Source organism: Ambystoma mexicanum, chromosome 13 (genome assembly GCF_040938575.1).
Source record: "Ambystoma mexicanum isolate Mex_15411 chromosome 13, UKY_AmexF1_1, whole genome shotgun sequence".
Classification (NCBI taxonomy): domain Eukaryota; kingdom Metazoa; phylum Chordata; class Amphibia; order Caudata; family Ambystomatidae; genus Ambystoma; species Ambystoma mexicanum.
Window position 1 is genome coordinate 488,631,403 of NC_090938.1, and position 21,668 is coordinate 488,653,070.

Genomic DNA, 21,668 nt, shown 5'->3' on the forward strand with positions numbered 1-21,668 from the left:
TATTATTGAAATACTCTTAAGTAGGCCATAGTGTCCTAAGTGCCAAGAAAGAGAACTTTGGATCTGTATCCCCTTGACCATACGCATATTTCACAGCAAGTTATTGACCATGCTAAGCAACACCATACGCTTCACTTCCCTGAGACAAATCTTCACAGCAACAGTTAATCTCAACTGCTTTTAAACAATTTATATAAAAACCTTTCTGATTGTAGCATCAGCAATCTTATTTCGCTTGGCTGCCAAAGATGGGACCCATTGCCTGGCGGCTCGTGTCGGCCCCAAACAAGTAACCTGTTTGACTGGCAACAATAAGCTTAGCATTGCCAGGCTTCCATACTCACAAACCTCCAGTTTGACAGGGAAACCCAGCCGCCAAACCATAAAGTCTTTGTATAAATATAGATCTTTTTTCTCCAAAATGCTGAAGAGTTCTGTAGTCCATCCAGGAGACTGATCACCGAGCCAAAGCCCATGGAGACTACTTTCACTGCGAACAGTTCAAAAATCACATGATGTGTTTTCATTTTCTGACAGAGGTTTCAGCACAGCTTGTTTCGTGTTTATTACAAAGCCCAACTAACCTGTAGCACAGTTCTCAACAGATTCCAACAAATTTGTACTAAATAACATTTTTCTCCAAATCAAGGGAAGTTTACTCCCATATGTCGATGACGAGACGTTTTCATGATATCGCCTTGGTAAACAATTGGACACATCCACCTTGATCCTAATACACAGTCGCCGATTTCTAGTTTTGAGAAGCATTAAGGGAGTCTTAAATGTGTTGTAGACCTGTGAATAGAAAACACTCGATTGGTAATTTGAATCAGGGGTGGACTGTCCTATAGGGAACTCTGGAGATTTCCCAGTAGGCCTCTGCACCCAGGGCCTCTGTTGTGTGGTATTTCCAAATGTTCTCATAGGAAAACCATTGGGCTTGCTGAAAATGTGCAATATGGGGCCACTTTTAAAATATTTTCCAGGGCCTCTTTTGGTTCCCAGTCCACCTTTGATTTGAAGTGAAGAGTCATTGGGTTCAATTTCATATGGATAATCTCCTTCTTCAGGAGATGGGATCCCACATTCCTTGGGTTCCTGTAATTAAATATGTTAATCTCCCTTAAATCTTTCACTGGATTTTTGTCTTTGTTGGTTAATTTGGAAAATAAATGTATTACGGTTCAAATTTGTGTTGGGAAGATAATTATGTTGTCCTTTCATGCCACAATCTTGCTTGTCGCTGCCTGAACTGATTCAATTTCCATGTGTGTAAAAACCTATGTATGCGGTCTCCTGTCTACTGAAGAACATCCTGAAATTCTAGTTGCTGTACTGCTGTGGTCTTCATAGCCATGTATTGAGTTAGTTATGCCCACTCTTGGACTCTGCCACCTGCCCACCTACATTAGTGCAAAAGTATTATTCCTGCAGAACTTGGCAGTTGTGCCCAGAACACCCCTGCTATTTCGGAAACTAAAGAAAAGACCGATTTCGCAATAACGACACATTCTCAGCAGATTTTACAAATCTGATGCCGATTTTGCAACATTTTTGGGGTATTTTTAGAGTGAAACCAAGAACTAATAATGGACCCTTTAAATATTGGGTATGCAGTTTCTGTGGTGTCAGCCGAAGATTTGAACTTTTTCCCCCTGCAAAAATGCAAATAACCTTTCAGGATTTTCACACATTCTGCATAGTTGGACTAGTTTTAGGACATTTGCAGGCTACAATGGGGAACAACACATTTTTCCAGCCAGCTGAAACAATAAATATGAGTGTCCAAACATTCTCCACGTTGAAGACTGCTTTCTTAAGGGAGCTCCTAATAAAATACTCTTTGCAGCTGTGTTTGGCTCCTTAATAATGTTATCATTAAAATATACTTGTTGCACTCTGCCAAAAGACCTGCTTTGTTTCCCTGAGAGACAAGAAGAATGGAACAGAACCCTAGAAAGGTAAATTGACCTGATCTCTTTTAGATTGAGATTCAACCATGTCAAACATTCTTTCCATGGGGCCCACTATATCCAACAATAGGTCTGCTTAAGACCTTTCTCCAAACAGGTCCCTGACCATGCAGCAATAAAAAATAGCCAGCTTTTGCTCTGTGGCCATGTCTGCCAGGACACAGATGATTGCATATTGGGCTCTAAAAAGATTTTTGGGTCCTTAGCCAAAGAATAATGTATCCAATACTCAAAATTCTGCATCATGGCTCATACTAATTTTAATCTGAGCTCTACTCTCATAGCTTGCCATAGACGGAGCTTGTTCTCCCTGGAGGAAACACCACCTGTCTACTATAAGTGGTTGTGATGGGGGAGAAGGGACAAACTGAGAGCTCCAGTTCTGTCAGTGAATCGCCATGTAATCCATTCTCCATGACTAGATATGTGGCTTATGTGACTTGATCATCATGGTCCGTGTGACTGGGGTTGAAAGATTCCTTAAAGCCATGAATACTGATGTGTAACCCTCACTAGATATATTGGCTTTTTTATTATAACTACAAAATAGACTAAAAACACCCAAGCCTGTCTTTTAGGTTCATGGGTTTTCTTCTGTAGCTTAGCAGTGGCATACTAAGGTAGAAAAAAGAGAGACTCCTAATTGTGGCTATAAGCTTCTGTGCATATTGCTTAGGTTATCAATGAAACACTGTTTAACTGAATGCAATTTCACAAATGTTTATTATCTGTATACGTGCTGTTGAATGAATAATTTGCATATCAAATTTGACTGACTATAGACTGTATATAGTGCTTACAATATCAAAATATCCTGCATTCATATTTAGGAAATAATGTAAGAGTACAATTTGGTTAGTAAAACTTCAAGGACTCTATTAAGAATAGCCACAGCCAATACGTGTTTCCCTCATAGCAAGCTTTGTCAAAGCAATTGCTTGCTCAGGAACTAAATAATTTCCACTAAACAGTTCAATTTTCATCCAGTCGAGTCTGATAGGATTATGGATAGAAAATTGATAATTCCTTTTGTCATAAAAAGTTCTTAGTATGAATGCCTTTGTCGTGGAATGGAAATGTATTTCTGAGTCTGGGCTATTTTGTGCGATTTTTAATTCCACATGGGTCATGGTATGTTAACTATACTTGTAAAGCGCACGGTCGCCCAAAGGCATCATGGCGCTAAAGAGGAAGCTGCTAGCTAAAAAGAAAACCAGTGAAAGAGCCAAGGACTAGAATAGAGTGGTTTTCAAAGCTCTTCTGAAAACCAAATGATTGGAAGTAGTTTTGAGTGGCAGTGGGAGATTGTTCCAAAGTTTGGCAGCAGCAATGGAGAAAGCTCTGCCGCCAAGCCTTTCCCGGTTAAACCTTGGAATAGTAAGTAGATTGGTGGCAGAGGAGCGAAGATTACTGAAAGAGGTCATGAAAGAGGGATCCTTTTATATACTTCATGGATGATATGTACAGGTTGGTTGTTGGTAGTCCCGAATAGCACATGAATCATTTTCACACGTGGCTGCAAAGATTTCAGAATGCTGTGAGCATCACTGTTAGACATTGCTGTGAACTGTCAAAAAATTAACATTGCACTTTAGATAGTGGGGAGATGCGCAGGGTGGCCATGCATCGTATTAGGGGCCTGAATGAAAAGGGCAAAGATGTTCTGACTGAAGTTTAGTTTTTGTTGCTGTGTTCTGAGTTTCTATTGTAGATTACTTAATAAAGGTAGATGAGTCTTGAAAAATGATGTGTTTTTCAAAACAACCTACTAAACGTGTGTTTTAGGATATCAACATGCTAAAAGTATATGGAAAACAGAGGAATTCACATTTGTGTAAGAAGAGGGGTTCTTTTGGAAAGGGGTTAGGAAATCATTCAGGAAAAAGCAAAACGTTCAGGGCCTCTCACCAAGGTACAATTTAGGATTTTCGTTCTCGCGCTCATCGCCAGCAACTTGAAAACTTCTAGCCCTCAAAACACCTGCAGAATCCTTTAAAAATGGATGAGCAGTACAAGGAGGTAAACGATCCTTATTCAGAAAGCCTCCCTCACTCCTAAAAGGGAATGGAGAGCCAGTGGACATAGCTTAATTGAATCCTTTCTTCATAGAACTACTGTGTTCTCTATACGCAACATGTTTAAATCATCTTAGTATGAATATAATATCTGACAGTTGAATTGGTACAATAAGGCTCAATTCCCCAAATTAAGACTTCTGTACAATTTGTAAATACAAGCATGATCATATATTTAGGTGTGTGGGGATTAGTAGTAAATGCTGAGGTCTGTGGCGCAGTAGGAGCTTTTGTTGAGCAACTTAGAAACCTTTCTAGTGCCTGTTTGGTGTTCCAAAGAAAGTGTTCTGTGTGCTGTTGCAGTGGCAATCAAGAGATTGCCTTACCTCTGGGCCTTGCCATTAAACCCTGAACACTTTCTCTGCAGCTGAAAACATTAAAAAGAAAACCTCATTTGACTCCTTAGGCTTCTCTGCGCAGAAAGGAGCAGGATAGGGAGCTGAGCGAGAAGAAGCGAGAACAACAGATCAGCAAGCAGCAGAGGCGATGGCTCACCTTGTCCTCTATCTATTCCACCCGCAGCTACGAGCGACCATGGGCAGCGGGCATGGTAACCAATGCACAGGTACTGGAGCAGGAAGATCATTCAAATTTAATTTGTGATTTGTATGTTAACCAGTTTGCCTGACCATGGTACTTAACCTGCCCTAGAATTGTGACTATTTTGTACCAGAAAATCTTGTGGCTATTAATACAGCATACTAGTGTACACATTGAGCAGACTATAATTATGTGCTAAAAACATTGTGATGCCATACAGTAATCTATAAGTACAAGACTGAAATGCACCTCCTTTATATATTGATTCCAAACCCCCCCATCCCCACATGTTAATCGAAGGCCTGCCTTGTCTTAGGTCAACAGAATTAGGAAAGCCCCCATATCTTTGTGACCACACAACCCCTCCACAAGCCAAGTCTGGCAAATGGAGTAATCTTGTGATAACCCTTCCTTCAAAACTGCATCATACTGGCCCCTCTTTCTCTACCCCTTCACAATACGTTGCTAAACTTCTCAACGTTCTAATCGTCCTGCCTGTGGCTCCTGGCAGCAAAATCACAATGGTGGTACAAATCCATTGGTGGTGTTTTTGAGGTCCATTTTCGGCAGAGCTATCCTTGGGGGCACCAACTGTCTTGGATCCCTAATAAACCATTTCCCCTCTAATTTCCAATGTGTTTGTTCCTCTCTTATAAGCACTGATTGTGCCCTGTAACCCTTTCAGGCTGCTGTCATCGGAGTTTCAGAAGGAAGGTGGAACAACAGCAAATCACTTGTTAAGAAGCCTGTACCTAAGCTTCCTGCTATTGCCTCAGTGACAGATAAGAAGAAATATAAACCCACGTCAATCTTGAAAAGTGGAGGCATCACCTTTGACCTTACAAATCCAGGTATGTCCTAGCATCTCGGCCATTCCAGGAAGGGTTAGCTGCAGTAAAGACATTCCTAGTCAAGATCTTGTCCATCTTTTCTGAAGTAGCAAAGCAAAATGTAGTGCACCGCCAGGGTAACCAGTGAGATTTGCTCCTCGTGCACCTCTGATTTAAGTGTCTTCCATGCCTTGGTGTTCAGCTGATTGCAACTTTCCCAGGTGACCCATATTCCCCCCCCCCCCTCAACTCACCTGCCCTACCCATAGTTTACCTCTGCTGTCTCTGAGCCGCGGAATCAATTCTAAGGATGTTCGGCCCGCTTAGGGCTTGAACCCCTCCACCCGCACTAAAATGGCCTCAAGAAAAATCATCCTCTAAATCTCTGAAAAGGACGTCTGGTGTCGCATACCCTTTGGGTGTGGCTCTGTAGCATAAGGGTTGGTAATAAAAGGCACAGGAGTGCTTTTTTCGTCAGTGTGATTTTTGAAGAGCCCTTTGGAAAGGAAGCTAAAGTATGAAAAGGCTTTGGAAGCTAGAAAATAATGGCTTTTAATATCCAGGCCCGTGTTAACCTAAGAAGTTTGATCTGTTGTAGAATGAAGGAGCCAATACCTTTAGCCCCATTTCTGATGCAAAGCATAGCTAATGTAGTACCCAGATGTTGCTCTAGTTTATATTGCATGAATATTTTTGCAGGAGTTGGGCAATAATGAACTGAGCATGCTTTGCTCCTGACTTTGGTATCACAAAGTATCGTACCTGGGCCAACCAAAAAATGGAACAAACAAATTGATCCCTTCTTTTTTACACTAACAGAAAAAAAAACTACAGAGATTTTCAGATGTGAAAGATGAGACTAAATATGTGGCAACATCAATTTGTTCAATTTTCTATTACCCGAGCAGTAAAGTTATAAACATTGTTGACTAGTATTGATTGAAACAAGCCTGTTTTTCTGTTTCCTGTAATGCAAATAGCCAAAATGGCGCAATATTGATTTGCTGCGTGTTTTTTGCAACAACACAAATGTTATGAAATATGCCCCCATGGTTGTTACTGTCCTAGCACACTCCCCTTTTAGTAGTATCGTCAACCAGGTTGCTTTTTTAATGGATGCTGATCCTGGTCCAAAGCTTTCTCCCCCACAGCCTGTCTGCACATTTTCTTGCAGTTTAACAAGAACAGATGATTGTTGGCATGTGTGTGGAGCTCTGCATCAGTCATGGTACTGAATTGCAGGCACTATAGGGGTACTATTGGTCAAGATTGTATAGGTGCCTTTCCCCGTTTTACTACGTGTGAGAGAAAAAGAAATAAAATAACAGGCAAAACCCCTTGTCGGGGAAAGAGGCACTGAGACCCGGCTGCAAGAGTTCAAAGGATGGTTTATCTCTCCAGCTAGGAAATAACCCAAGAAAACTCTCTAACACATTTACATCAGTGCCAACATTTATATTAGTTAAAGTAACTCTAACAAAAAATACTAAATGGACCCGATTGGCCAGACGGTGTGGTGCTGTAGGTGTGGGTAGCATCTCTTCCTCCTGGTTGGCTGAGTAGCTGATGGACGTCACACATCTTGTGCTCCATGCAGGTCAGGGTCCGGTCACTGTGGTCACTACCTAAGATAGTATTGTTTCATACTAAATGACAAATTATTTAAAACATTTTATGCTATGTGTCACATTTCTACATACGTTACACACAATGATTATTCTCAGTACAATTGGGTAATTTGTGGCTTTAATTGAAGGCCTTGACCTTTATTGTGCATGTAAAAGAATCAGGCTATGTTTCGTATCTCTTTCTAGGTTTCAAACTCATTAGTGCAAGTTAAAGCATATATAATAATAAAAATGCTTAAGGTTAGTAGTGGGTGTGTTGGGTGGGTTTCGCAGCACAGGCGAGGGTCTGGCACTTGAAAGAAATACCTTACAGGGGGTGCAGGGTCAGAATGGCAATAAATTGTTTTAATGGGGGTGGGTGGCTTGCACGTTTATGAGAACGAATCGAGCAGAAAGTGCTTAGCTCATCTTGGTTCACATGCCGGTTTTCCGGCAGACAGTGATCTCAGAGGAAGAAAACTGTAGCATATTGATTGTTGCAACTTTCTCCAGCCTCAGCGTGAGAATGGAAGCGCAGAGCTTTTCCTTCGCAGGGGGAGTGCAAGGGTGGGGGCCAGCCAGCTGCCTGCGCGCCTTGTGTGTGTGTGTGTGTCTGTCTGTCTGTCTGTCTGTCTGTCTGTCTGTCTGTCTGTCTGTCTGTCTGTCTGTCCTTGGCTGCTGCGGTGGAAAGGGTACCTGAGCATTGCTGTACTATCGCAGTGAGGCCTGTTTGCCCAAGATGGAGTTGAAAGGGGGCACAAAAAAATGGATGCCCCGTGTCCTGCTCAGTAATCCCATCTATGCAGCAGTCAACCGTGGTTAACTTTACATAAGGGCAAGGGGTAATACCACTACCGGAGGCACGCGGTCCAAGCCTTGTACTGAGGAGCGTACGACGCGAGGGGGCCTGAGGACCCCTCGCTCCCATACATTCCCCCCTTTCGTTACATCTAAAGTAACAAACTACTTTATCTCGTTCTTTCCATTCTCCCTTCGGTACCGCTCAGCTTCAGCCACAGCCTCATCCCAAGCAGGTGTACCCTTTATTGGCATCCATTCTTTACACACACTTCTTAAGCTGTTACCGCTTCTTGCATATTCTTCGGGGGTGACCATTAAGTATATCCCACCATCCCCATCTAAATCTATCCATACCTCATTATACCACAGCAAGTTTTTTTGTTCTCTAATGGTAGTGTAATGTAGATTATCAACCACGTCCCCATACTGTCTATAGATGGCAGTCATCCTATACTGGGGTGTGGTGTATTCTCCGGTTTGTACTTGGGCATCTATCATGGTAGCCACTGTTGTCTGTCGGCCCACTGTTACCATCATCATTGCTGAATTAGGCATATTATTTTCACAGCATCTTAGTTCCAGTTGGCACACACAGAATATCAAGAGAAGAAAGACTATGATGGGAATGAGTATCTTTGCTGCGATGTTCACCCACGATGGTATCCAGCTGAACAGATCGTCGAACCACGTGTTGTCTACTCCGCCTTCTGCTCTCATTATGTCTCCTAAATTATGCACTGCTGTTATTACATGTGACAGTGTCCCGTTATCAGCATCGGAAGTCGGTACAAACGTGCAACACGCCCCCACCCCAATTTTTTTGCAAACACCACCGTCCATCGCTGTGATAAGATCTAAAACATATCTGTTTTGCATCGTCATCAGGCGCAGTGCACGGAGCTCTATTTTTATGATGTTGAATCCTTCTTCAGTGTCGTTGGCCAGCTGGATGAGCTCCCAGTGTGTTATCTGCAGCCATTTCGCGTTTGCCCTTGCTTGAACGCCTGGTGCTAGGAACGATGCAAAGAATGTTTCTGCAGATGAGAAAAGCTTATACTGTTGTGGGATTTTAGCAAGGAGTTCTGACGATTTGGACGAAATATAATTGGATCTTTTGCTGCGTGACAACTTGGTTTTCAAAGTTTCTTCTGACAATAGTTCGTATGCTGGGGGCTCTGTGATTGTCTCATCGGGCGCTGTCGATGGTTCAGTCGATTGGCCTGCTGTCGATGTGTCAGCCGAAGGCCTTGCTGTAAACTGGACGTGACTCTCTGGTATCACCATTAGTGCTGAGTGAAGTGTGGCTAGGGCACAGGTGCCCCTCCAGGATGCTGGGAGATGCAGGTAGGCTCTTTTGCCACAGATCCAGTATATGTCCATTAATGCAGCAGTGCCTTTTTTCATGACTGGCATTATTAAAGTCTTATTGCACTGCCGCACCGTTCCCATGTTCACCTTCCCTTCTCCATTGAAGCAAAGTTCGTGCGGTATTTCCTTTTGAATCTTTATGGGTCTCTCCAGGGGTGTGACCCATGTCAGCTTGGTGATATGCTGTGTTCAGATGGGGATGCACGTTTCTTTTGCCCATTCGTATGTTTCATCTGGCAGCCCTCGAAGCCCCTCAGCTTTGCATCCAATCGTTTCATCATGCCACTTGTCAACTGCATATCTTGTGCCTTTTATAACGAAAAATGGCTCCTGGAGGCAGATTACTCCTTGTCGTCTGCTGGTGCAAGTTTGTTCGTTTTCCAATTTTTCCATAGTGACTGTGTGTGCTTGAAATGTCTTTTTTATTCTACACAGCATCAGATGAATCAAACATTGGGCCTCAGACAAGGGTACTTCCTGTGGGATTAACATTTTTGGGGTTCCAGTTGTGTGATGAATAAGTGAGCAAACGTAACAACTTTCGTTACTTGCTTGCTTTGCTGCGGCGCTCATGTCTGAATACCATTTGTTTGATTGGTAAGGGTGTCGGGGGTCCTCTATTTCATCTAAACCCAAGTTATGATAAATATCATATCTGTTTTTTCCCACCCCCCTTTTTCTCCACCTTCTGTTTTTTTTAATTGGGTACCAACTAGTGAATATTGCAGCGGGAATATTCTAGACCATGCTTCATCTATATTGTTTATTGTGACGTGTGTATTCAGTAGTGGTTTCTGGTGCAGTGTGTGTACGCATGCTTGTATTTCTGGAATCAGTTAACCAATAGTAATCATCATTTACATTCTATCCAAGCTCTTTTTCCTTGGCTCCAGTATTATTCAACAATGGAATAGCAGTTTCGTTTATGTGCAATTGTAAAAGGGGCAATGTTATATTTTTATCATTTAATTCAATGTTATAAGTGTCCTTCAAAATAGTCGTTGCTTCAGTCAATATTAGTTTAGACCCTGGTTTTGTCATATCAGTTCCGCTCCCCCCTTTGTTCATTTCATTCGCCACATGTAAAACAACATTATACCAAATAAGATAAAACATCATTATTGCAAATAATATGGCAGCATATTTTCTAACACATTCCAAATTATTTAATCTACTGGCCCTAGTGGCATCCCTATTTCTCTCTAACATTTCAGCTTGCTCAGCCATTTCGCCATGTGGGCGAGACAAATTCGTTAAGTCACATGGAAGAAAAATAATTGCAATCATTCATTTCTTTTTCATTTCTTTACTCAGTTAGGCATGTAACAATTCCTTTTTATTTCATCATGGAATAGACTAGGAAAAAATAGAAAAAACAACACGATATATGAAAAGAAAAGGAAAAAACGGAGAGGGAGAGAGAGAAAGAGAGAGAAAGAGAGACAAAAATATATAAAACCTTTGCTTTTCTATTATACTTTCCCTATCTTAAGTTGCAATTATCATCATGTCAACCTGTGCCAGTGATGGCATCCACACAGTCAGTTTCATTTTGGGGAGGTGTAACACTGTGTGCCCTTCTTACGTCTGAGAGGTGCACCCAGTATTTTAACCCTGTGACCTTGACTGCAGTTGGGGTGCTGTACACCACTGTGTATGGACCATGAAATCTTGGTGAATTCCACCTCCTCACAAAGTTTCTAATGAGAATTTGCTCCCCTGGCATTAAAGGCCCCTCTGGGCTGTCTGCTGTCGGCATGGAGGTGTCTGTTGCTACATCTTCAGTAAATGGTGAAACAATTTGTTTTGCTATGCTGCGTACTGCGCGCGTTAGCTGTGTTAGGTATTCCTTAAATTCTTCTCCCCGCACTGTGGCAGCCCTGTGCGCATCAGACGCTCTCCTAACAGGGGAGAGCGGTGTGTGCATTCTCCTTCCCGTCACGATTTCGTGCGGGCTTAAATGATGGTCCTTGCATGGTTGGTTTCTGAGTTGGAACAGTGCTAGGGGCAGACAATATACCCAATTTATTTTCAACGTGCTGCATAATTTCGATAAATTGCTTTTAAGCAGCCCGTTGATCCTCTCCACAACTCCATTGGCCATTGGATGATAAATCGAACATAATTTGTGTTTCACCCCCAGAAGGGAGGTCAATTCTTTGAAGAGGTCATTTACAAAGTGCGTGCCGTTGTCTGAACGGATAACGTCACAGATTCCCCACCGTGAGAATACTTCTCGCACAAGGAACTTGCCAGCACATTTTGCATCAGGATGGGGATAGGGGCCCGCTTCCACCCACCGTGAAAAAGGGCATACCACCACAATCAAGTATCTTGCTACATTACATCTTTCTCCCATATCGGCGTCATCGATATGTAGTTCTCTAAATGGACCTGTAGGGCGTGGCAAAGTGCCACGCAGAGTTCGCAATGTCATTCCTGAATTGTAGGTTTGGCATGTAGTACATTCAATCACAAATTTAGTTAACTATTCATGTAGGTTAGGGACAAAACAATCCTCTTGAATATCTGAGGCAATGTGTTGTTTTGCAACGTGAGCTGGAAAATGCAGTTGTTGGAATGCTACTTCTAATAATTCTACGGGCATCACTACCTTGCCTGTCGTTTCCTGTCTCCAAATGAGATCTGTGGCTGATTGCTTACACCCTCGTTTGCCCCACAACTCCTGCACCTCTCGTGGGGTCCTTCTCTGTAGTTCTATCAGTTGTGCTATGGGCGTGTTATTGTATGCATCTGCTAGTTCTGCTGTCTGTATTTGTTTTTACAATGTATTCTGATATTGGTGTCCTATTGAAGTACGAGGCTTCTTTCACTGCTGCGTCGGCTGTCACGTTCCCCAATGAAACGGCGTCTGTGTTATGGGTATGGGCTTGGGATTTAACCACCGCTACTACCGATGGTTCTGCTAAAGCTTCTGTTAGTTCATTTAGCAACGTGGCATGTTGTACAGGGGACCCGTCTGCTCTTCTGAACCCTCTCCTTCGCCAACGTGATAGTCCCGAGTGAACTGTGGTGGTAACATAAGCTGAATCTGAATATATGGTCACGGCACAATCATTGGCTGTGTGTAACGCGCTTATTAGCACAGTCAGTTCGGCTGCTTGTGCAGAGAAATGTGAGGGGAGGCGTTTTTGCACAATCACTTCGTATGTGTCTTCTTCCATGCGCACTACCGCCATCCCCACATGTTTCTCTCCTGTCTCTGAATTTATGGATGCTGACCCGTCTATGAAATATATTTCACCTTCTGTAAGCGCGTTTTCGCTTGCTTTGGGAATGTCATCGCCCTCTCCCTCGTATGTGCTACAATCGTGTTCCTGTAAATCCTCAGTTGTGCATGGCTCTGTAATAAAGGTAGCTGGGTTCACTGTTTTGCATCTGACCACATGTACATTTGGACTTGATATTATTATTTCATAAACAGAGGCTCTCTGTGTTGTGAGGGTAGATGTTAATCTTTCCGAGATAGCAAATAACGAATGTTCCGCACATAGCGTCACTGAACATCCCATTACAATCGTGGCACTTTTCTCAATGGCGAAGGCCGCTGCAGCGAGGGCCTGTTCGCAAGCAAAATGTCCCTGCATTACTGGGTCTAATATTCCACTGTAGTACGCTAATGGTTTGTGGCCTAGTGATGTCTTTTGTGTCAATATTGCTGTCATTAATGTTCCACTGCTGTGTGAAAACAGGAAAAATCCCCTTTCATAATCTGGATTTGCAAGGACTGGGGCGTCTGAAATAAGGTCTTTTAATCGAGAGAATTGAGCAATTGTCTCCTGTGTCCATTTTATTGGGGCTCTGTTCTTTTGTGCTTCTTTTAGTGCTTGTAGCATTGGCCGTGTATATGCTGCGTAATCGAGGATCCACGCTCGGCAATAGTTACATATGCCAAGAAATGTCTGCATGTCTTTCACTGTTTTTGGTATGATAATGTGTCGAATGGCTGCTGCTCTGTCTGGTAATATTCTTTTTCCGTCTTTAGATATTTGCTGGCCAAGATACACAACGTCAGCAAGGCAGTATTGTAACTTTCCTTTGTCCACCTTGTATCCCTTGGCAGCCAATACGTTAAGCAGTGTTAGCGAGTCTTTTCTACACTCTTCTTCTGTTTTGCTGCAGACGAGTAAATCGTCTACGTACTGTATTATGGTGCTCCCTACATCTGTTGCCAATGTCTTCTCGTAGTACTCTGTTAAAAATGCTTGGGCTTTCGCAATACCCCTATGGGAGTCTGCGATGTTCATATCTGTTGTTTCCTAATGTAAAAGCTGTAAGGTACTGTGACTCTGGTGCGAGTGGCACAGAGAAAAAGGCATTTTTCAGATCAATGACAGTGAAGCAAGTTGCCTCTTTTGGTATACTGCACAATATTGATAATGGGTTAGGCACTAAAGGGAACTCTTCTTGGATGATGTCATTGAGTGGGCGGAGGTCCTGGACCATTCTCCACGCCCCATCTTTTGCTTTCTTAATTGGAAAAATCGCTGTGTTGCATGGGGAAGTCGATGGTACTAAGATCCCTTGGCTTAGGAGTGCATTCACTGTTTCTCTAATACCTTCCTCTGCTTCTTTGGATATTGGGTATTGTTTCACTCTGGGTGGGAGGGCACCTGGTTTCAATTTTATTTTTATGGGAGTTACCTCATGCAACAATCCTACATCGTGTGGTCCCGTAGTCCAAATTTCAGGTGCTACCCTGGCCATGTCTTCTTCAAATATTGTCAGTGGGGCCTTTATGTTAGCCATGAGTGGGTTGTGTATTTCTCTGTATTGAATCATAATGTCACATGGTATGCTTATTTCCATTATTATTTCCCCATCCCCTTCGTAGTCCGTAAACAATTCTTCATCGGTAATATCTTTTAGCATTATGTTTGGCTCTATGCATAGCACACTTCTCCACTCGCGCTCTTGCGTGTCCAGGCCTATGACCACAATGCGTTTGTTGGAAACTTGAACTGCCTCAATGTCTATAGACATAATTGTGCCTGGCACTACATCTGTTGGTGTGATTGGGCGGAATATGAAATCGGATGGTATTCTCCACTCTTTTTGTGTTATTTCAGGCACTACTCGGGCTAATACCTGTATTCCATAGACGAACATGTCCATGTCAAGGGGAATCCCTCTTACTGCAACTTCCTTTGTAATCGTACTTATTGGCAAGAGTGCCCGTACGGGGCATACCCCTGGCGTTGAGCATACTATTCCTCTTTCAGTAAAGGCTATGGTCATGTTTAACTTGCTGAGTAGGTCTCGTCCCATCAAATTGATTGGCGCGTCTTCGTAATACAATAAGGGTGCACGCACTGTTTTTCCCCCCCACTGTTACATCAAGATCTTTTGTATAAGGAACTTTTAAAATAGCCCCAGAGAACCCCTGCGTCTCCTAATTTCTTCCCGAGAGCTGAAACCGCCCTTCTGTGAGGCATGATTTTTCTGCTCCAGAGTCTACCATAAAGATAAACTGCTTGTTTCCTATCTCTGCCACCACTAGTGGTTCCTCATTTGCTCTTTGTGTGGTGGATAGGACTGGACACGCAAGTGCTCCCTGTGGGCTGTCCTAGTCTTGGTATCTTTGCTGACCTGGCATTGAAAAAACTTTGTCACCCACGACCGTTACGCCGCGGTATGGTGCAGGAGCACCGTTTGCAGCTGCTGCAAAAGGGATATTGTTTATGTTCCCTACTGGGTTTTGTCTCACCATGGGCTGTAGTGCGTTTTGCTGTTGTGGCTGCCGATGCTGTTGCTGCTGCTGTGGTGGGGCTGGCTGTCTCTGTTGCATTTGGGGGTCATAGCAGTATTGATCCTGTTGTCCCCCCCTCCCCATTGGAGCTCCACAAGGGCTACCTGGGTGCGGGCAGCCCCACCCCTGTTCATTGTTCATGGGCTGTTGTTGCTGCTGTTGAAAATACCCTGATGGTCGCATTCTACAATCTCGTGAATAATGTCCCCATCTTCCACAATTCCAACACGACCCCTGTTGTCTTCCCCTTGGTCCTTGCCCACCATACCCTCTGTTTCCCATTCCTCCGTATCCTCCACTTTGCCCGCGGTACCCACCTCTTCCTTGGGCCGGCCTGTTCTGCCACTGCGATCCTTGGCATGGCTGTTCCTCTCCGTTCCACTGTCCTTGGTTCTCTCCAACCCACTGTGTTGCTATTCCGACGGGCCTTCCTCCCGTGTCTTCTTCTCCTTTGTTTCCTCTGTCTGCTGTTGCACTGGCAGTAATGGCGGCGACCTTCACTAATTTCGTCTGTACTAATTTCGCTTCGTCAGCCAGCCTCTTTTGCGTGACCTCCTTTTCCTTTTCTTTGATCCTCCTCCAGTGGTGTAAAATTATGCTCTGAATTTCAGGCCACCCTTTGGCTTCGATCCCAGCTATTTTGTCCAAGGCCTTCTGCACCTCTTTCGGCAACCCCTTTTTAATGATAAAATAGAATAAAGCTGTTGATTGATTCCATGCCGTACCAGTTTCGCTTCTCCATAAATCTTGCACTCGCAAAATGAATTGCGCAGGATCCTCGTTCTCCTCCATCGTACACTGCATCACTGCATGTAAATCTGGAACGTCTGAAAATGCACGCCGCAATGCATCCCGCACTTGTGCTCGAACATTGTTAAATGGTGATCCATCGTGTCGGTCACAGCTCATTGTTACTCCCGGGAACCCTGCCCTTTCCCAGATTGTGTCTGCTTGGTCCCCGATTGCTGAAACTAATAGACTTTTTACATCACCTATAGCTAACGGCACGCCTGCCGTGTTTTTCTCAAATACATGTATCCACTTACCTGCCCCTCCCGTCAGCCGGGGGGAGGAGTTTTAACAGGTTGGTTTTGTCCATTTGGGCCCACGGAATGTAATTTGCCCTACCTGCTCCTTTATGTATCAGTGGCATTTGTAGTTTTTGTTTCTTTCCCGTTCTGCTTGTCTTCCCTTTTTTCGCTTTACTTACCAATATGTTTCCTATCCTCCCTGTTCGTTGTCTTAATCTATCTTGCCATAATGGTGGCGATAGTGTGTCTGGGTAACGGTGGTTTGGCAGCGGGGATCCCTCCGCGGCAGCTGCCGCTTCGTATTCATCTAAATTGTCCCATATTTCTTCTATTTCTGACTCTTAACTCGTTATTATCCTCCCAGTTTTCCTTGGGTTCACTTCCTTGTCTTCCACTCTGGTCTCCACTTTGTTGACTCTCTGGTGTATCTGGGCGTATAATTCTCACTGGCTTGTTATTCAATTGGAACAGAAACTGTCCTGACTGCCACTCTTGTTCTTGCCTCTGCTGCGATGACGTCCCTTGCGATACTATAGACTGCCCTGATACCGAGGCTGCTGGGGTTGCATTGCTTGCTGCCCCGATCGGAGGTGTGAGATCTGCCAATGACAGCGGGGGTACCTCCCCTCCCCCTGGCAGCATTTGCCCTTTTGTCACATAAAGCTCTTAACCGTGTTATTTCCATTTGTGCTTGTGCTAGCTGACGTTCCAAATCACCTGTTAAACGTGCTATATCCACAGGAGGTGCACTCGTGGGGCCATACAGGCCTCCTTTGTCATATGGTGGAGGTTCGGGGGGCTGTTGCCCCGCTGTGGGCAGTGGCGGTGGGTGGTATATACAGGGGTTCACTAAACCCTACCGCTGGCCTAGTCATTAAGGAATAGATTTTTGTTACTTCGTTTTCGGTTGTAGTTGTTGAGCATTCCCCTTTTGGTGTCCCACCTACTTCTTCAGGGTTTTTCTGCTTTTCCGTCATTCTGTTTGTACCTACCTCTGCCGTGGGGGAAACTTCCTCAAACATTCGCCATAAATCTAAGACTTCTCTCCGGTTCTGTAACTGTTTCCCTTTGTATCGCGCTAGCAAATGTGTTGATACTAGGTCCAACACTCTTTTGTCAAATGATCCTCCTTCTGGCCAAATTGGTGTAACCCCGTCTCCCTTAATCTCAGTGATCCACTGATCTTGATACTTCTGTATCCTGTCGCTATAAAGTGGAAGGTGCTGGCAAATATGTGCCAGTGGTGTTACTCCCCCCATGGCAATGTTTCTTTTCCTTTTTTGTGTATTCTAGTACCTTTGAATCTCTTCCCACCTCTTACTTGTTATATCAATTACAATATGTAGAAATAATACGTTCTTTATCAATGCTCACAATTACCATATGTCACATTAGCTTTCTTAGAGGTGTTACCTGATCACCCCTCACAGTTTATTTCTTCTGCTTTACCTTGTATCGATCACAAATTACTTGTGTTAAAATACTTTAGCGTGTTCAACAAAACATATACATAAAAGCAGACCAACAAACATATAATCATGCAACATACACATGCACAGCCTGCGCGCGTTTGTTCTTTCCCTATTCCCGTTACTGACCCTGTTTTTTCTTCTTCCCTATACTATCCACTATTTCGCATTCAATCCCCACCTCTTTCACCTTTATTATGTCTCAAGATTTCTTACTTCCACGGAAAAAGAATATTCTAAAAACTACTCGGAGCCTACACGAGACCCCTACTATTTTTTCTCTTTATCTCTATTCTGCACTTGGTCGGGACAAATGCTACGCGGCGCCGCCTTCTACCCCCTACGGGCTAGGATACCACTTCTCTTCTTCTTCTCACTTCTTACAACACCTAATGGCCATATAAAGCATAGATCAGAAAAGCCTCACCGTCACTCACGCAGACCCTATTCTTGGCTACCTTCCCTTTGTTACTAATTCCCTTCTTCCCGTATTTCCCCCTTACCTTCCTTTGGGGTCTTTGCAACCGGGACTCCACGTGTTCAGTCAGGTACTCCGAGGGTCGCCGCTCGCGGCCGGACCTCGCTCAGGTCCGTCCCCCAACCCAGCCGTGGCCTGCCTTGGCGGACAGCTTTTGATCGGGTATTCGTCAACCGGGAATCCTTGACCCTTTCTTCTTGGTGTGCACAATCTGGTCAACCGCGGAGGCGATGGTTCTGCTGGGGGGCGCCCTGGATCACGCTGCCGGGCGGCGCAGGCCTCAAGGCACCTCTCTAAATCACGTCGCGGGGGTCACAAAAAATGTAGGTGCCTTTCCCCGTCTTACTACGTGTGAGAGAAAAAGAAATAAAATAACAGGCAAAACCCCTTGTCGGGGAAAGGGGCACTGAGACCCGGCTGCAAGAGTTCAAAGGATGGTTTATTTCTCCAGCTAGGAAATAACCCAAGAAAACTCTCTAACACATTTACATCAGTGCCAACATTTATATTAGTTAAAGTAAGACGGTGTGGTGCTGTAGGTGTGGGTAGCATCTCTTCCTCCTGGTTGGCTGAGTAGCTGACGGACGTCACACATCTTGTGCTCCATGCAGGTCAGGGTCCGGTCACTGTGGTCACTACCTAAGATAGTGTGGTTTCATACTAAATGACAAATGATTTAAAACATTTTATGCTACTTGTCACATTTCTATATAAGTTACACACAATGATTATTGTCACTACAATTGGGTCATTTGTGGCTTTAATTGAAGGCCTTGACCTTTATTGTGCATGTAAAAGAATCGGGCTATGTTTCGCATCTCTTTCTAGGTTTCAAACTCATTAGTGCAAGTAAAAGCATATATAATAATAAAAATGCTTAAGGTTAGTAGTGGGTGTGTTGGGTGGGTTTCACAGCACAGGCGAGGGACTGGCACTTGAAAGAAATACCTTACAGGGGGTGCAGGGTCGGAATGGCAATACATTGTTTTAATGGGGGAGGGTGGCTTGCACGTTTATGAGAACGAATCGAGCAGAAAGTGCTTAGCTCATCTTGGTTCACATGCCGGTTTTCAGGCAGACAGTAATCTCAGAGGAAGAAAACTGTAGCATATTGATTGTTGCAACTTTCTCCAGCCTCAGCGTGAGAATGGAAGCGCAGAGCTTTTCCTTCGCTGGGGGAGTGCAAGGGTGGGGGCCAGCCAGGTGCCTGCACGCCTTGTGTGTGTGTGTCTCTGTCCTTGGCTGCTGCGGTGGAAAGGGGAGCTGAGCATTGCTGTACTATCGCAGTGAGGCCTGTGTGCCCAAGATGGAGTCGAAAGGGGGCACAAAAAATGGATGCCCCTTGTCCTGCTCAGTAGTCCCATCTATGCAGCAGTCAACCGTGGTTAACTTTACATAAGGGCAAGGGGTAATGCCACTACCGGAGGCACGCGGTCCAAGCCTTGTACTGAGGAGCGTACGACGCGAGGGGGCCTGAGGACCCCTCGCTCCCATACAATTGTAGCAGGCGGGGTGTAGAGCCGGTCCTGACTGAAGCAGCAAGCACATTATAGGTCAGTACGCTCAAAGCAGGAGTAGGTCATGTATGCACTAGCATCTGGTAGTGCAGGTCACGACTGCCTGGGGATATCTGACCTACTAATTACATGATATTGCTGGCAGGGGAGTATGCTCCCTTGTTAGAAGCATCCAAGTTCAGCGCAAGTCTCCATTCTGTAGTGCCATGCCAGAGAGCTGCAGTGCCATGCCGGAGAGCAGTACAGGGCAGGGGTCCATTAGCTAGAATGACCGGTCTGCTCACTGTCCTCAACAAGCTGCAGTTTTGTACATGGGTACCTTAACTAGTTAGGAAAGTCAATTTCCAAGCTAGCTGGGATGGAGCAGCTTCTGGTTTTCTGCAAAGGGATCGTAGTGGAAAGCTGGAGCTCCCGCAAGTCAGTTTGACAGTCTGATGGAGGCCAGTAATGTGTATAGCAGCGATGCAGATGATCATCCATCACATGTTGTTGAAGGTCACGGGTGATGTGCAGTTTAGAATTTCTAACACTAACAGTGTAGGATTTATAGGATTTATGTTACTGAGTAGTGCTGTGTGGGGGCCTAAGTCCTATCATTCCACGGATCCTCCTGTCCAAGAGTACATTGTTGAAGCTGTGTCAGACCTCTGTTCTGAGATATGATGCAGTATTGCTGGGTTGCAGGTTTGTACATCGGTTGTGATGTACAGGAAAACATCGTTTGTGGGTTAGCAGGGTAAGAGTTGTGATTTAAAGAGTCCTGACACTGGTCCTGGTGCTAGCTAATACAGTGGACACCAGTTCTGCAATAGTAGGTGTTCTGCAGGGCAGGTGCATTGACAGAACCACCTTTGAGGACTGAATGATGGATGCTGTTTTAGATCCAAAGTACATGACCGGAGGGGGATACTGAATGTTACACAGGGTGTCTATTGGTAAAGATGCTCTTGTTGTAGCCTCATTGGTAAATGGTGTATAACATCCCTTATTCTGACATAGGTTATGCAGTTGATGCAGCACATGTTATACCCAGTGGTTGAAGATGTATCACACTTTTCTTAAATATAAAGGTATTTTACAGGGCAGGAGGAGTGTCCGAAGAACTCTACATGTGGCTTCAATGGTAAATGTTAACTTGGACCCTCTTGCTTGGAAAGCATACAGTACTACAGAGGGGTGGGCAGTCATAATTTCGACAGTAAAAATGTCGACAGTCAAAATTTCGAAAAATAAATGTCGAAAAAAATAATGTCGACAAACAATAATGTCGACATTTTTTCGATATTTTTTCGAAATGTTCTATTTATTGTATAAATAGATAAATAAATAGATAACTAAAATGTGTTGAGTGTGAGAGGGTGGTGGGGGGTGGCAGGGGGTGTTGGGTGTTGGGTGAGGGAGGTTGGGGGGGACACCCCCATAGTAAATGATACTCTTTTTATTTATTTAATTATTGAATAAATAAATATATAATTACTATGTGTTGAGAATGAGGGGTGAGAGGGTGGTAGGAGGGTGGCAGGGGGGTGTTGGGTGAGGGGGGGTTGGGGGGGACTCCCCCATAGTAAATGATACTCTTTTTGTTTATTCATTTATTGAATATATAAATAAATAAATATATAATTAGAATGTGTTGAGTATGAGGGGTGAGAGGGTGGTGGGGGGGGGTGGCAGGGGGGTGTTGGGTGAGGTGTTGATAGTTCTAATTGACATTTTTTTGTCGACATTATGACTATAAACCCTACAGAGGTAGGGTTTATTGGAAGGACAAGATGGGCATCGATGAAATGTTAGGCTGTATGTTGGTCTCCTGTTCTACTACAGCACAGGTTATTTCAGAGCTGGAGGAGTGTATTTAGAATATTTTTGGCAGTAATATATTAGGCCTCAATTCTAGGACATCAGAGGTTACACAAGGCGACCCAAAGATCGATGATGGTGTGTTACCCCTAGGAAAAGTCTGGTATACTAAATGGCAGGAGGTATGTGTTTTCTATGAATGTGGCTGGTCGGATCCAATATGAGGCGGTGTGTTCATCTATAGTTCTGAGATCACAAGGGGGCACTACATTGAACAGGGAGTGTGTTTTGGTGGACCTTATCAAGGCCCCATGTAAGATGGTGAAGTGGGGGTATTTTATTCCCTATTTATTTGGAGTACAATTATTGCTAGGGAAGAACAATTCCCAATGTTGATATTTTTAGGTAA

The 21,668-nt window shown here is 44.1% G+C and overlaps 1 protein-coding gene across 11 annotated transcripts in view; it reads left to right on the top strand.

Moving 5' to 3' along the window:
* MARCHF10 (membrane associated ring-CH-type finger 10) overlaps positions 1-21,668 on the top strand; it is a 1,025,913-nt gene that overhangs the window by 525,225 nt on the left and 479,020 nt on the right. For all 11 annotated transcript variants that reach the window (XM_069634147.1, XM_069634148.1, XM_069634140.1 and 8 more), the window contains 2 exons: positions 4,455-4,613; positions 5,274-5,439. In XM_069634147.1, the coding sequence (XP_069490248.1) occupies positions 4,455-4,613; positions 5,274-5,439 (325 nt within the window). The remainder of the gene's footprint in view (positions 1-4,454; positions 4,614-5,273; positions 5,440-21,668) is intronic.